This window comes from Suncus etruscus, chromosome 3 (genome assembly GCF_024139225.1).
Source record: "Suncus etruscus isolate mSunEtr1 chromosome 3, mSunEtr1.pri.cur, whole genome shotgun sequence".
Taxonomy (NCBI): domain Eukaryota; kingdom Metazoa; phylum Chordata; class Mammalia; order Eulipotyphla; family Soricidae; genus Suncus; species Suncus etruscus.
Window position 1 is genome coordinate 36123181 of NC_064850.1, and position 16911 is coordinate 36140091.

General features: G+C 45.6%; 1 protein-coding gene and 1 non-coding gene across 2 annotated transcripts in view; one reads left to right on the forward strand and one right to left on the reverse strand.

Moving 5' to 3' along the window:
* Window positions 1-548: 548 nt before the first annotated feature.
* The window catches only part of ATXN3 (ataxin 3), a 37933-nt gene continuing 21570 nt past the window's right edge, over window positions 549-16911 (reverse strand). The window contains exons 8-11 of the mRNA XM_049769874.1: window positions 16129-16292; window positions 13608-13704; window positions 4564-4658; window positions 549-876 (exon numbers count right to left, since the gene is read on the reverse strand). Of these exons, the coding sequence (XP_049625831.1) occupies window positions 785-876; window positions 4564-4658; window positions 13608-13704; window positions 16129-16292 (448 nt within the window). The 3' untranslated portion in view covers window positions 549-784. The remainder of the gene's footprint in view (window positions 877-4563; window positions 4659-13607; window positions 13705-16128; window positions 16293-16911) is intronic.
* On the forward strand, window positions 6868-6974 carry LOC126005549 (U6 spliceosomal RNA). The gene has a single exon (XR_007494599.1). It is a non-coding gene; the product is annotated as a U6 spliceosomal RNA (small nuclear RNA).

Below are 16911 nucleotides of genomic sequence, written 5' to 3' on the forward strand. Positions count from 1 at the left end.
GTTTGCCTTGCAAGCAGCCGATCCAGGACCAAAGGTGGTTGGTTCGAATCCTGGTGTCCCATATGGTCCCCCATGCCTGCCAGGAGCTATTTCTGAGCAGACAGCCAGGAGTAACTCCTGAGCACTGCCGGGTATGGCCCAAAAACCAAAAACCAAAAAAAAAAAAAAAAAAAAAAAAAAAAAAGGCTGTTGAAAAATAATGGTGAATAAGTAGCAGAGAAACTGTGATGAGAGAAAAGAACTCAAGAAAACACCCAAGGGCATGGTGCATACTTGGTAAGGACAAGTCTTCTGGCCTATTGCTACAACCAACACACAAGCTCTGTGTCCTAAAAGGTGAGTTAGGCTTAAAGAGACACTAGAGCAATCCCTCAAGGTGGAAATAAGCCAAAGTACCTACACAGAGGAAGAGAAATAGCATCATGTGTGGATAGAGTTTTGTGGCAAGAACCATTACTGGTCTGTAAAAAAGATCCAAGGAAAAAAATGTCCTTAAGTTTAGACATGTTAGATATTGCACACTCAAAAAACAAAAACATTTAGAAAACTATTTTCAATGTCTTTAATTGCTGAATGCCTCTTTGGCTAGTATTTGGAGGATCATTTTTTTTATCCTACAACTGATGTACTTTTCCGCTTTTGTCATATTTGTTTGCATACCAACAGTCTTATTTCCTCTGTTGACACTGTTCCCTTGACACGTTACCAAAATGGACCCGTTGCTACAGTCACACAGGAGAATGTTGGAAAGTATGAGTATCTAATAAGATTTTGAAAGGTACTATTATTCTCCTTCTGTTTTGAAATTATTTCTCACAGTTTCTAAAGACATGGTCACAGCTGCCTGAAGCATATCTTCTTCACTCATAGAATCAACTGTGGAAAAAGAAAACAAACAGTTCTTAGAAAGTTCTGGAAAACTCTCAGTAATCAAAAGATAAACCTTAGAAAATGTGTTTCTTTTTTGTCTTGTTTTGTTTGGGAGCCATACTTGGCAGTGTTCAGGTCTTACTCCTGGCTCTGCATTCAGGGATCTGTGCTGGCAAGGTAGAGAGACCATGTGGGATGTCATGCTGGGGACTGAACCTGGGTCATCCATTTGCAATGCAAATGCCCTCTCTACTATCAAACTCCAGGCTCTTAAAATGCTTTAAAAGGCTGATGTGCATATTGAGGCCCAGGGACTGGACAGTGCAGTGCTTTTAAGCACGGGACCAAGAGCACATCGAAGTCCAACTTGGTCCCGGCAGCATACTTTCTCTCAGGCACCATAGCATGATGATGTATTACTATTGGTGAGCACCACACCAACCTGGCACGCACTCCCAAAATGTGTGACTAGCACAAGTGAAGGAATGTACCCTTCGGGGAGCACCGAGGCCAGCATACAACTTCTGGTCATAGAAAACATAGAAGGGAAGGGCAGTGCGAGCAGAGAGAAGAGAATAATGATTTATTCACAGGAAGTTACAAAGAGAGTTGAAATGGAGGGGGCTGGAGAGATAGCATGAAGGTAGGGTATTTGCCTTGCATGCTGAAGGACAGTGGTTCGAATCCGGCATCCCATATGGTCCTCCGAGCCTGCCAGGAGTGATTTCTGAGCAAAGAGCCAGGAGTAACCCCTTAGCACTGCCAGGTGTGACCCAAAACACCAAAAACAAACAAACAAACAGAGTTCAAATGGGGGTCCTGAGTACATTTGGTGCCAAGTGTTAAACGTTTTGTTTTTTTAGGGGGGCCACATCTGGTGATGCTCAGGGGTTACTCCTGGCTATGCCACTCGGAAATCACTCCTGGCTTGGGGGACCATATGGGATACCAGGGGATGACCTGCGGTTCGTCCTAGGCTAGCGCAGGCAAGGCAGATAGATGCCTTACCGCTGGCACCACCACTCTGGCCCCACCAAGTGTTAAGTTAAACAACTACAGCTTCAAGGAAAATCTAGATAATGGGGCCAGAGAGATAGCACAGCAGTAGGGCATTTGCCTCGCATGCAGCCGATTCAGGATGGATGGTGGTTTGAATCCCGGCATTCCATATGGTCCTCCCAGCCTGCCAGGGGTGATTTCTGAGCGTAGAGCCAGGAGTAGCCCTTGAGCACTGCCAGGTATGACCCAAAAATCAAAAACCAAAAAAGAAAAAAAAAAGAAAAGAAAAGAAAAGAAAAAATCGCTCCTGGCAGGCTCAAGGGACCATATGGGATGCCAGGAATTGAACCAGGGTCCATCCTGTGTTGGCTGCATGCAAAGCAAACACCCTACCACTGTACTATTGCTCCAGCCCCTTTACCTGTTATTTAGCTATACGTTTAGCTGCACTGAACGTATGGTATATAGCATACATGTGTGCAAGTAGTATAGATTATAAAAAATACACTACAGTGTACTACGTATGACAATTGGGGCCTGAAGAATAGCAAAGATGTTAAGGCTCTTGGCTGAGGTCAGTTTAAATCCCAGGATCACATTTAGTCTCCCAAATACTGCAAGGATGGCCAGAGTGACAGCACAACAGAAGGTGTTTGCCTTGCATTCGGCCAACCTGGGACCGACCTCAGTTTGATTCCAGGCATCCCATATGGTCCCTTGTGCCTGCCAAGAGCATTTTCTGAGTATAGAGCCAGGATTAGCCCTGAGCATTGCCGGATGTGGCCCCAAAACAAAACAAACAAACAAACAAAACCAAAAATCAAACACTGCAAGGAGTGACCCCTGAGCACAGAGCCAGGAGCAGAATACTGAACAGAGCTGGGTGTGCAGTCTAAGTACTCAGCATGGCAGAGTTCCCACAGCATGTAGTACAGCGTCTGGAAAGCCCATATGTGGAGGTTCATTCTAGTCCCCACAAAGGCAGTCCAGGACAGTCAGCCCCGCTTCTCTTCCTCCCATCTTCCCTAACCATAGGAGGCCAATCATTTGCTCTCCCTCTCTATAAATCAAACTTAAAACTTCCCCTTCTCCAACGTTATACAAATAGAATGAGATCTTGATGAGGCTGGAGCAATGACACAGCACGTAGGGCATTTGCCTTGCAAGTAGCCGACCTGGGTTTGATCCCCAGCATCCCATATGGTCTCCTGAGCCTGCCAGGAGTGATTTTTGAGCACAGAGCCAGGAGTAACCCCTGAGCACCACTAGGTGTGGCCCAACTCCCCCCCCCCCAAATAAAATAAAATAAAACCAATAGAATGAGATCTTGGGAGATGTTTTTGGTTGGCTGGTTGGTTGGTTTTTCAGCTCATACCTAATGAGGCTTTGGGTGTTCCTCCCAGCTCTAGTGCAGGGGAACATGCCTGGAACCAAATGTCTACTTGCAAAGTCTGTGTACCAACTCCTGGAGCTCTCTCTCAGAGGCACACTTGTTCTTTAGAATTCTGACTGACTGAATGACAGGGCTGGAGGGATGGCACAGCAGTGGGGCATTTGCTCTGCTTGCTGCTGACCACTGACGGACCCGGGGTCAATTCCCAGCATTCCATATGGTCCCCCAGGTCTGCCAGGAGTGATTTTTGAGTGCAGAGCCAGGAGTGACCCATGTGCCATCGGGTGTGGCCCCCCCCCCACAAAATTAAAAATTTAAATTAAAAAATAAAAAATATTACTGAGGCAAGGGATTTACAACACCATTAAATTCTGCAATGCTCCATCACCACAGTTTCCATTAGAGACCCCGATCTGAACCCCAGTCCCCAGATTACAGTCAGCATCTGAGCACTGAGAGCCCTGGCTGCTGCTTCCTTCCTTTCCTGCACTTGGCTGCCATGCTGACTTCCAGTTGAGGTGCTCACCAGGGGTTTTTTGAGCACACCCAGCAGTGCTCAGGCTTCACCTCAGGAATTATTCCTGGCTGTCTTGGGAGATCAGATAGGATGCTGGAGATTAAACCTGGGTTGGTTGCACACAAAGCAAGTACCCTACCTGCTGTACTACTGCTCCGGCCCTAAACTGTTAATCATTTAAAAGTAAAAGATCCATTGAGTGCTGTTGTCTGCCTGCTCCTGACTCCAGAGAAATTTAATAGGTGGAAAATTCACTCATGGAGTTAGCCCAGGGGCTGGAGAGGCGGTACAGTGGGGAGAGCATTTGCCTTGCATGCAGTTGTCCTGGGTCCATTCCCTGGCATCCCATCTGGTGCCGAGTCCCCCCAGGAATGATCCCTGAGAACAGAACAAGGAGTAACTTCTGAGCACCACCAGTTGTGGCCCTCCCCCACCAAAGAAGAAGAAAACTAAAAAACAAAAAATGACATGAAGTCAGCACAAAGGCCAGCTATAAAACAGTGATTAAGGTGCTTGCCTTGCACATGGCCGACCTGGGTTTGATCCCCATATGGTCATGAGCCCCACCAGGAATGATTCCTGAGTACAGAACCAGTAGTAACCCGAGTATCACTGGGTCTGACCCCAAAACAGAAACAAAAGCAAAAGAAATCAGTACAATGAAAGAGGGAAGAAAATACCTGTATAGTCGAAAGCACACAGAGCTCAGCTTGTGTGAGATTAGAGGGTCTCACGCAGGTAGAGGGTCAGGTAGTATGTGTGATGCATGATTAGAGGAACATACCTAGATCACTGCCAACGGCATCAGAGCTAGTGGTCGGCCTTTCAGAAGGGTGAACTTGTTGCCTGGTAGGGTCCCGCTGCTGATGTTGCTGCTGCCTGAAACAGTCCAAGGACTACAGTGAAAATCCTGGAATCCACACAGAAAACTCCCAAAGTCCACCAGGTTTAAGGTTACTCACGTGGAGTAAAAAGTGCCACAAAGCAAAGGCACTGGCTCAAACCCACCACCCCAAACCAAGTTTCTGGGGCTGATGCCAGAGTCTGAAAGTTGCATGACTCTAACCCGGAAAAAAAAACTGAGCAATCCAACAAATTCAGATTGTTTTGTTTTGTTTTGTTTTCACCAAAAGGATTCACCAGTGGCTATTTTTCTACAAATGTATCAGCCTCTAGACTCCCCATCTTGCTGGAAACCACCGCAAATAAATCACTTTGAGAAAGATGAATATTCTTGCATTTCCCAGTGAGACAACACTCTCACTGTGGCCAGCTCAGGCGTCATCCAGAGTTTTACCTTTTCCCCATCTGTGATGTTCTGCAGTGCTCAGGCCCTCCTGCTGGCTAGAACTGAAATTCTCTCCCCACACTATCATCACCACACAGCAAACTACCAAGAGCATCAACCGTGGCTTCCCCTGTGTCTGCCTGTGCCAGTCAGTGGCTCTTACCAAACACTTGAGGAAACAACAGCTATTTTCAGTGATAGCTGCTGCTGCATGAAAGAAAGCCATCTCTCCCAAAGGAAAACACCTATACTTGGAATTGGCATAATTACTATAATGTAAATATGGAGAGGGTCCCTGGATCTGGAACATGGACACTGCATATTTAGACTTCAGGAAAATCTTTTTCGCATTATGTATTTTTGGTTTTGGCCATACCTGGTGATACTCAGGAATCACTCCTCGTGGTGCTTGGGGGATCATATGGGATGCCAGGGATAAAACCTGGGTCAGCTGTGTGTCAGGCAAGCTATTGCTCTGGCCCCCTTTCTAGGATTTTTTTTTTTTGATTTTTGGGTCACACCTGGCAGCTCTCAAGGGTTACTCCTGGCTCTATGCTCAGAAATCGCTCCTGGCAGGCTTGGGGGATCATATGGGATACTGAGATTTGAACCACCATCCTTCTGCATGCAAGGCAAATGCCTTATCTCCATGCTATCTCTCCGGCCCCTTTCTAGGAAATCTATCTGCAAGTTATTCCCCAATGTTTCAGCACTGCCAATTATTGAACAATCTGAGTTAAGGGTATAAGAAGTTCTAGTTGCAGGGATTTTTTGTTGTTGTTGTTGGTTTTTGTTTTTTCTTTTTGAGCCACATCCAGTGACACTCAGGGGTTACTCCTGGCTATGTGCTCAGAAATCGCTCCTGGCTTGGGGGACCATATGGGATGCCAGGGTATCGAACCACAGTCCATCCTAGGTTAGTGTGTGCAAGGCAAACGCCCTACTGCTTGCGCCACTGCTTTGGTCCCTCTAGTTGCAGTTTTAATGGAAAAGAAAAACAGATAACAGTCTGAATGAGAAGTCGTAACCTTTTTTTTTTTATCAACTAGGTTATTTGTACTAGATTAAGTAATTATACTTTTAGAAAACTTCCCAGGTTTTTTTTTTTCCTTCAGAGACATCCTTTTCTGCTCACAGGTCATGCATTCATCTATCTTTTTAAATTACTACTTTAGTTTCATTATAGTAAAGTTTATGGGACTGATGAACAAAACCACTGCAACCCTTGATCTCTAGGGTGCCAACGACCCTCTCCACCATCCCCATGTTACTCTTGTCTGGTCTTCTCCCATCACAGCCTGGTAAACCATTTTATGACCCAGGGCCAAGGGCTCATCATCCTCACAATATTGCCTATTGCCTTGTCCTGTCTCTACATCCCAGAGACAAATGTGATCATCCGTTATTTGTTCTCCTCCCTCTGATTTATTTACCATCATGAGATTCCCTCCATTGTCATCCATGTGGCAGCAAATGATTTGATCTTTTCCATTCGCCATATAGTATTCCATTGTGTATATATATATATAACAACTTGTTTATCTGTCTGCTCACTATTGTCAGACATTTAGGTTGCTGCCATATCCTGGCAATTGTACTAAGCACTGCAACAAACATAGGGAAAAACTGCAAGTGGCCAGAGAGATGGTGCAGGGAGTTAAAATGTTTGCCTTGAACGGGGCTGACCCTGGTGCTGAGTGTCACCAGGGTTCAGTCCTGAGCAGAGCCAGGAATAGCCTTTGAGCACCTCCAGATGAGACCCCCGTTTCATGCCACCACCCAATGTTGAAAGGAACAATAGTGCTTGCTTTGACAGCACATATACTAAAATTGGAACGATACAGAGAAGATTAGCATGGCCCCTGTGCAAGGATGACACGCAAATTCGTGAAGCGTTCCATATTTTTATGACTGTGAAAAAAAATAAAGAAAGGAACAATAATTTTAAGTTACCCAAACCCACAAATAATGCTAGCACATTTTTCTCGAAGGTGCCTCTTAAGTCTTCTGTTTTAAATGTGAACAGTCGAAGATAATAGAGGTAAGCTCTGAGGGCCCAGGTACCAGACTAGGCAGTGTATATGAGCCCAAGCACCACCAAGAGGAACCCCACTAGGTGTCGCCCAACTGCTCTCTCGCATAAAGGTGTTTCGGGTTTTTGTTTTTGTTTTGTTTTTTTTTGGCTTTTGGGCCACAGCCAGCGGTGGCGCTCAGGGGTTACCCCTGGCTCTGCTCTCAGAAATCACTCCTGGCAGGCTCAGAGAACCATATGGGATGCTGGGAATTGAACCCAGGTTCATCCTGGGTCAACTGCGTGCAAGGCAAATGCCCTACCCCTACAAAAATATATTTAACTTAAAGATGAGCAAAGGTAAGTAGAAAGCCTGTCTAGAGTACAGGCGGAGGTGGGGTGGTGAGGAAGGAGATTTGGGACATTGGTGATGGGAATGTTGCACTGGTGAAGGGGGGTGTTTTTTACATGACTAAAACCCAGGGGCTGAACTGATAGGACAGAGGCTAGGCAGAATGCTTGCCTTGCATGCTGCTGACCTCGATTCAATTCCTGATTTCCTATATGGCCTCCTGAGCCCTGCCAGGAGTGATCGTTGAGAAGCCAGGAGTAAGACCTGAGGATCACTAGGCATGGCCCCAAAACAACAAGGACCAGAGTATAGTATAGTGGGTATAATGTTTGCCTTGCTTGCATGTTGCTGACCGGGGCTCAATCCCCAGCATCCCATATGGTTCCAAGTCCACCAGGAGTGATTCCTGAATGCAAAGCCAGGAGAAAGCCTTGAGCATCACCAACACCGAAACAAAACAACAAAAACTAAATTTATAAAAAGTGATAACTGGGGGCCGAAGAGATAGCATGGAGATAGTTGCCTTTCATGCAGGAGGTCATTGGTTCGAATCCCGGTGTCCCATATGGTCCCCCGTGTCTTCCAGGAGCAATTTCTGAGCCTGGAGCCAGGAATAACCCCTGAGCACTGCCGGGTGTGACCCAAAAACCAAAAAAAAAAAAAAAAAAAAAAAAAAAAGTGATAACTGGGGCTGGAGAGATAGCGCAGCGGTAAGGCGTTTGCCTTAGACGCAGAAGGACGGTGGTTGGAATCCTGGTATTCCATATGGTCCCCCGAGCCTGCCAGGAGCAATTTCTGAGCATAGAGCCAGGGGTAACCCCTGAGCGCTGCTGGGTGTGACCCAAAAACCAAGGGAAAAAAAAGTGCTAACTGAGACATTTCCCAATCTTGAGAGCATTCTGGCCCTTTCATCAGTGATGCTACTCCACAGGGAACATTCCAGCAGGGTCATCACCAACTGCCAGTGTGTGCCCAAGCCCCAAGTACCAGAAGACACTGTGTAAGTGCTAACACTCTGTGCACCAGCTAAGCACTCCTGGAAGATTTTTGTTTGTAAAGAGCTGTTTTTTTTTTTTTTTTTTCTTTTTCTGTCTGAGACTTAAAAGGCAAACATGATGCATTGTCCTGCTGCTATTCTGGCAGGAAAACCAGGAGAGCCGGCCCAGGAGGCTGCCCTGGGTGTGGCAGTAAGGCCTGACTTCCTGTTCCCATGTGCTGGCTGCTTCCTGGTAGATGCTGCAGCAGAACATTCCTAATCTCGACACCCATGAATTCAACTGGAGTGACATAGTTCCTCCGACTGGCTCTCCTTGGTTACTCTGGAGCCTGCCTCAGAGCCCACACACCAGACAACTCTGTAATTCCTGCAGGTACTGCTTCTCTGCTTCAGGCACTGCCAGCAGTCTGCTTCTCAGACTAAAACCTGACATACAATGTTATGCCTCTTAAGTGGCAGTTAAGGTATCAATAACCACAAAATCCATGAAAGCAAAATGTGGTGAAAGCACATGAAAAGCACAATTGTATTCATTTGTTTCTTTCCTTGGGAGCCACACTGGCAGTGCTCTGGAATGGCGGGGAATCGAACCTAGGTCGATCATGTGCAAAGAAAGCATCTTACCCATGGTACTATCTCGTCAGATAGGAAACATCATTTTAGTAGTAGAGTTTACACCAGGGCCTAAGCAACTCCAGGAACAACCTACACATGGTACCATGAATAGCCCCTGAGTTCTGCCAGGTGAGATCCCAAAGCAAAAACTAAATCCGGACCATTTTGCCCAGAGCAGACACTAAGGAATCAACATGCACCGTGCATGGGCAGAGGTCCCTGCAGCTTTACAAGCACTAACTGATCTGACATTCAAGCCCAAGTAAGACAGACTGTAAGTAAGTAAGACTGTAAGTAAACTGTGACAAAGATAACGAGGTTGTCTTGCCTTTACAAGGTTGGGGTTTACTGTCTGGGCAGTCAGTGACAGATAAAACAAGTGTATAGACATGACTAAAGATCTTTCTTTTCTTTTTTCTTTTGCTTTTGGAGCCACACCTGGCAATGCTCAGGGAACAATAAGGAATGCTGGGATTGAATTAAGGTTGGCTGCGTGTGAGGCAAGTGCCCTCCCTCTGGTACTATCACTCCAGTCTCTGATTCTGAAGATATTTCACGATTTTTTATTTGTTTATTTGTTTGTTTTGGGCCACACCCGGTAGTGCTCAGAGGTTACTCCTGGCTCTGCACTGAGAGAGAGAAAGAGAGAGAGAGAGAGAGAGAGAGAGAGAGAGAGAGAGAGAGAGAGAGAGAGAGAGAGAGAGAGAGAGAGAATGATCCATTGAAGGTGATGTGATTAGTCAGAAATTTTGGTGAAAATCAATCCAGCTCTTTCCTTAGTGTGTTCTTCTTTGTCAATGGCTCCTATGAGATTGAAAATATGTGACACTAGTTTGAAAAAATCCACAAAATATCGGGAAGTTAGGACTTAATTTGTCATATCCCCAAATGACTCTAACCTCTAGTTCTCAACACCTACCAATATTTTTAGTCAAATGAAGAGGAAAAGTGTGGGGGCTGAAGAGACACCACAGCAGATAGGGCACTGATTTGGCACACATCATCCCATAAGGTTCCACCAAGCTAAGCCAGGACTAAGCCCTGAGCACTGTCACGCCAGGTACAAAAATTGAAAAGGAAAGAGTAAAAAGCCCCAAACTGGATACTACATAACACACCTTACCCCCTCCAAACTGCCCCATCGGAGGGTGGGGGACAGAGCCATGTGCCCCCATTTCACAATGGTGAAAAGACGAGAGATGCCCCTTCCAAGCCACATCTGTCTGGCACAGTGCAAATAGTGCCTCCATGTGGCATGTCACCACACCAGCCTTCCTGCTGCGAACACTTCACATTACCAAGTGTGCCAGTTTCCTTCCTTCTGCAGAAATCTCAGAAATTACCCTGGGAGGCTTGGTGGAACACTGGAATGCCAGGGATCAAACCTGGATTGACTGCATTCAAGGCAAGTGCCCTACCCACTATGGTATCTCTCCAGCCCCCAACTTTTTTTTGAGGAGGGGGGCCACATCTGACAGTGCTCAGAAGTGACCCCTGGCTCTGCACCCAGTAATCACTCCTGGAGGTGATCAGGGGACCATATGGGATTCTGGGGATTGAACCCAGGTCAGCTGTGTGCCAGGCAAATGCCCTCTCCAGTGTGCTATTGCTTTGGCCTCATGTGGCCGGCTTTAAAGAAAAGTAGGAAAAAAAACTAATGAGGAGTGTCAGAGTCTGTCTGTGTGACTAGAACAGAACAAGCACTAATTATCATGAGGAGAGATTTAGCCTTTCATTTTGATATTTCTTAAAATAAAATTTCCAGAGTGGCAGTTTTTTCTGATTAGTTTTATGTTAAACATTATTATTTCATAACATAGGATCATTAACGACTAGAATTATTATGGTTACTATTTGACAATACCATTTGGCCTTTTTTTTAAGCCTGTCTATTTTAGGCTCATCAAGCCCCTCTGCTTCCTTGAACAATCTTGTCTGCTTCCCTTTTAGTTTCTTTGCTTGGCAACATTTCCACTCTCATCTGGAACACATCTATCCCTCTTCTATCTTTCTCTCCCCTTACATTTTTCTAAATAATAAGTTTCAAATAACTTTCTAAATAGCTTCAAAACCATCTTGTTTCCCAACCCCCCCACAAAAAGGGCCCATCTATCTATTTTAGAGACATAATGAAGTTATTAGATAAAACAATAGGATGATTTTTTTTTTTTTTTGGTTTTTGGGCCACACCTGCCAGTGCTCAGGGTTACTCCTGGCAGGCTGGGGGACCATATGGGATGCTGGGGATCTAACCCCAGCCTGACCTGGGTAGGCCTCCTGCAAGGCAAACGCCCTACCTGCTGTGCTATCACTCTGGCCCCAAGCATTTGTTATAGTTAAGAGCAGCTCTGTGGGCCCGAAGAGATAGCACAGCGGTGTTTGCCTTGCAAGCAGCTGATCCAGGACCAAAGGTGGTTGGTTCGAATCCCAGTGTCCCATATGGTCCCCCGTGCCTGCCAGGAGCTATTTCTGAGCAGACAGCCAGGAGTAACCCCTGAGCACTGCCGGGTGTGGCCCAAAAACCAAAAAAAAAAAAAAAAAAAAGAGCAGCTCTATGATGGGAGAGCTCAAAAGCTGCAGGGGTCCCCACTGGAAAAAAACAAGATTCCTTGAGTCTGGGTAACAGATAAACAGGGATTCATTATCCTGATTCTTCTACTTACAAACTTTAAATGTATCATAAATTAAAAAATCTAGAAGTTAGTTTTAGAATTGAGAAGGAAAGTGAAAAGCACTAATAGGTAGGTACTCTTGAAATTTTCTATAACTACATCCATTAATCTATCACTGAATAAAGACTAGAAATATCTCACATTAAGAGGATGTCAGTTGATCAGAACTTTCCTTCACATACTTCTGAGTTGTGACTTTAAAAAACAAACAAACAGAAAACAGGAGAAATATTAGCTTCACAACACCAGCACAGGTAAAGCGCTCAAATATTTCTGATACACTAATGCACTGTCAGCTAGGACTGCATGATGCTTCTGTCTTGGTTTTGGTGATGCTGAACCCTGAGAGCTTGTGCTCCTCAACCTTGAGCAGATGCAGTGAACTAGCATGTAAGATTCAGCGGGAAGCCTGCACATTTGTTAGAGACTCTGGGACCTTTCGAGGTGGCATCAATTTTTAGCATTAAAGAGCGATAAAGGGAACACTGTTTGGGCAGGACAATTTCAAGAAAGGCTATTTTAATAGGGTGGGGTTTCTTCTGGGAGTACCCCTATCCAGCCAGGTCCGCAGAGTGAGATCTACAGAGCTGACAGCACAGGTTTCAGGTCTGCCCCATGTCTCTGATGCCTCTTATACCACCCAATGCCCCCAAAGTCAACGTAAGCAGAGCATTTCCCACCACTTCCATTGTGGAGCAGTCCCGGCTGCAAACTCAGTCTTGTTAGGCAAGTGACCAAGAAGTACCTTGGATCACTGGGGCTCTGCTTTTTGCCTTGGTCTAAAATGCTATTATCCACTTGAAAACTGAAAATGTCAGAGGATCCCTTCAACTTATTTCATCTAATTCACTAGTATGGGGACAAAGTTTTTCTCCTAAAACTGATTTTCTTTTTTTTTGGGGGGGGGGGGGGTCCCACACCCGTTTGATGCTCAGGGGTTACTCTTGGCTAAGCGCTCAGAAATTGCCCCTGGCTTGGGGGGACCATACGGGACACCAGGGGAGATTGAACTGCGGTCCTTCCTTGACTAGCGCTTGCAAGGCAGACACCTTACCTCTAGCGTCACCTCTCTGGCCCCTAAATCTGATTTTCATTCTAATCTTTAAAAAAAAAAAATCCAAATGTTCAATGGATATTTATTTATTTATTTATTTTATTATTATTTTTTGGGGGGTTTTTGGGCCACACCCGGCGTTGCTCAGGGGTTACTTCTGGCTGTCTGCTCAGAAATAGCTCCTGGCAGGCACAGGGACCATATGGGACACCGGGATTCGAACCAACCACCTTTGGTCCTGGATCGGCTGCTTGCAAGGCAAACGCCGCTATGCTATCTCTCCAGGCCCGGATATTTATTTATTTATTTATTTATTTATTTATTTATTTATTTTGTGGTTTTTGGGTCACACCCGGCAGTGCTCAGGGGTTATTCCTGGCTCCAGGCTCAGAAATTGCTCCTGGCAGGCACGGGGGACCATATGGGATGCCGGGATTCGAACCGATGACCTCCTGCATGAAAGGCAAACACCTTACCTCCATGCTATCTCTCCGGCCCCTTCAATGGATATTTAAAAAGGAGAGAAACCTCAAAAGAAATATCTTAAGTCTAAGCTGTAAATTTACAAATAGACAAAATAACCAAAGTCAATACCAAACACATAGTTTTTTTTTGTTTGTTTGTTTGGTTTGGTTTTTGGGTCACACCCGGTGATGCTCAGGGGTTACTCCTGGCTCTGTGCTCAGAAATCGCTCCTGGCTCGCTCAGGGGATCATATGGGTTGCCAGGATTTGAACCACCATCTGTCCTGTATTGGCTGTGTACAAGGCAAAAGCCCTACCTCTGTGCTATCTCTCCGGCCCAAACACATAGTTTTAATATTGTACCAACTACTTTACTTTTCAAAGTAGGCTTCTCTTCTTTTCCGTAGCTCTTCTGAAGTGAGATGTGGTCCTGAAGTATGTGGAACATCTTGGCATAGATTTCTAGAACTACCTGAAAGCAAAAGAAAATGACAAGGAGTACCATCATTTAGTTTCCAATTTAAGTATCGATAACTTGTATTTACTTGAACCATCTTCTAAAATGTTTTCCTCTTAGAAATATTCTGTTCTGGGGCTGGAGCAATAGCACACCTTGTAGGGCATTTGCTTTGCATGTGGCTGACCCGGGATTAATCTCTAGCATCCCATATAGGTCCCCTAAAATCCAGCCAGGATTAACCCTGAATGTTGCCCCAAACCAAACAAACAAAAAATTCATATTTGGTGGGTGATACAACAATTGAAGGTTTCTAGAGGCAAGAGAAAGTGAGAAATAGAGACTGAGACAGAGAAAGAGAGCTTGGTGGGTTGAGGAAACCTGGCCTCTGCACAAGCCCTGTTGGATGTGACCCTCAAAGAATAAATAACAGGGGTTGGAATGATAGCACAGAGGGAAAAGTGTTCATTTTGTATGCGGCTGATCCAAGTTGAATCCCCGGCATACCATATGATCCCCCGAGCCTGTCAGGAGTAACCCTTGAGTGCCACCAGGTATGGCCCAAAACCAAACAAAACAAAGTAATAAACAACAACCAAAAACTCACAAATATTTCCAGCTTCTCGATTAAGAACGGCACCAGCCAGATCCTAAACAAAGTGTGAAATACAATGGGAAGAGTAGTAAAATACCTGCACAGAATGAACAGAGGAATTGCTCTCTGCTGGTTCGGGGGTGAACTCATCAGAAAGCAGACCCTGAAAATTCAAGACCCCGAATCTGATCCCCACTACCACTTGGGTGGCCGCCAGAGCATTCCCAGGTGAGGGCCAGGCGTGGATCATACAGTCCACAGTGCTTTTCTCTGGGAAAAGCACGGGGTCCTCGACACCACTGGGAAGGACCTTGGAGAAACAACCACTACCTCTGCAACCTGGAGCTCATCCAAGCTGACTTGTCAATAAATAAAATTGGGAGCTGGAGCACCAGGATAGTAGGGAGGGTAATTGCCTTGCATGTGGCTGACTTGAGTTGATACCCTGGTATTCCCTGACTGCCACCAGGAATAATTCCTGAGTACAGAGCCAGGAGCAAACCCTGAACATCACCTTAGTGTGGCCAAAGCGACCCCTCCTCGAAAGCTGCTGGTAACAGAGTTTCACGCATTCAATGCACCAACTCCAAACTCACTACCAGAGAGCACGCCCGCCCCATGAGCAAGTTTCCTTCCTCAGGAACATTTACCCCTGCCAAGGCTCCCTAACAGAGCACTCACTTCTCTGCTAATGAGCTCAAAAGGCAGGCCCAGACCAGAGATGAGGAGTACAGGGGACTCAGGTGCTTACTTTGCATGCAGCCCTTCTAATTCTAGTTGGAATCCCTGATACTATGTAATGTTCCTGAAACTCCTCCAGGGGTCACTCCAGAGCTGAGCCAGAATTAGTCCCTAAACTCCCAAGCTCCCCACTCCCTTCTCCCCAACAAATGAAGCAGTCAGTCAGTAATTGCCAGAAGGTTGTAAGATCAATATGCTATCTTAGTGAGATTTTCCTTTATGCCCAAGAGTTTTTCTGGGCCAGGGAGTGAGTGTGGCAGGAGGTGGTCTGGCAAACACCTCCAGGAAACAGCCCTCTAGTACTTGACCCCCCCAAAATGCCACCAGGTATGGCCACATCCACTCAAATAAAGAAAACTTGTCTATATTCAGCAGACCTGGGTTCAATCCCCCAGCACTGAGCACCACCAGATGTGATCCCTGAGCACAATGTCAGGAATAAGCACTGTCAGGTAACCACAAAATTAAAAAAATAATTTAAAAATCGACAGCACACACACACACACTCACACACACACAGAGCTGTTGTTGTTGTTTTTTAAAGAGATAACTAGAAAACATATTGGTGCTTTGGACAAAGTTTAACTGACCCCTATAAATATTAAGCTTAGTTTTCTGTTGCTAGTACACAAATGCAGTTACCAGAAATAAAAATATATTTCGGACCAGTATAAAAGGTTTTAAAGTCGTTTAAATTCAGAACAGTTTAAAAGAAAGTTGAGGGATTGAGAGATAGTACATTGGGTAGGACATTTGCCTGCATGCAGCCGACCCAAGTTCAATCCCCAGTATCCTATACAGTCCCCCAAACACTGCCAGGAGAGCTTCTTTAGCAGAGAACCAGGAGTAACCCCTGAGCTTTGCCAGGTGTGGCCCCAAAACAAAAGAATGCTGGTCATGGGCTTGAACATACAGTCCAGTTGGAAACTGGCATGCACAAGACCTGGTTTCCATCACTGTCACTGCAGGGCAAAAATATGCATGTTGACTGTCCACAGCCATGGTGTCCACAGTGATGTTCAAAGGATGACATGAAGGAGAACAAAAAGTGGGATGACCCCATGGTCCCATGGCCACTCCAGTCCCTGCCGGCATGTCCCAACCTTGCATGCTGAGCTGAATAGCCCTGCGGAGATCTGCTTCTTCATCTTCCAGGTCAATCTCTTGGCGACTTAGTGCTAGAGCCTTCTGCAGGTCTTCCTCCTCTTCATCTGCCACTGTATCTTCATTATTTTCTGAGACTCGTTCAAGATCAGTCTTCTGGAATCTAAAGAACAAAGGCGCTGACAGCAATTGCTAGCCAATCTTTTTCTTTCTTTTTGTTTGTGGGCAACACCGGGAAATGTAAGATAAGTGCTCTACTCACTGCACTACCCTCCTTACCTTCATCGCCCATAAGATATAACAGATGGAGGTACCTGAGAGATAGTACAGCGGTTAAAGTGCTGGCTTTGTATGAAATCGACCTAGATTGGTACCCAGTACTGCATATAATCCCCAAAACACTGCCACGAGTGATCTCTGAGCATCAAACTAGGAGTAAGCCCAAACACTGCTGTCTCCTCACCCAAAGATATAATGGTATGGTATTTATTTTATTTTAATTTTTAATTTTTTGGTTTTTGGGTCACACTCGGCAGCACTCAGGGGTTACTCCTGGCTCTACACTCAGAAATCTCTCCTGGCAGGCTCAGGGAACCATATGGGATGCCGGGATTTGAACCACCATCCTTCTGCATACAAGGCAAATGCCTTACCTCCATGCCATCTCTCCAGCCCCCTTTTTTTTACTTTATTTTATTGATTGATTGGTTTTAGGGCCACACCCAGTAGTGCTCAGGAGTTACTCCAGGCTCTGCACTCAGAAATTGCCCCTGGCAGGCTGG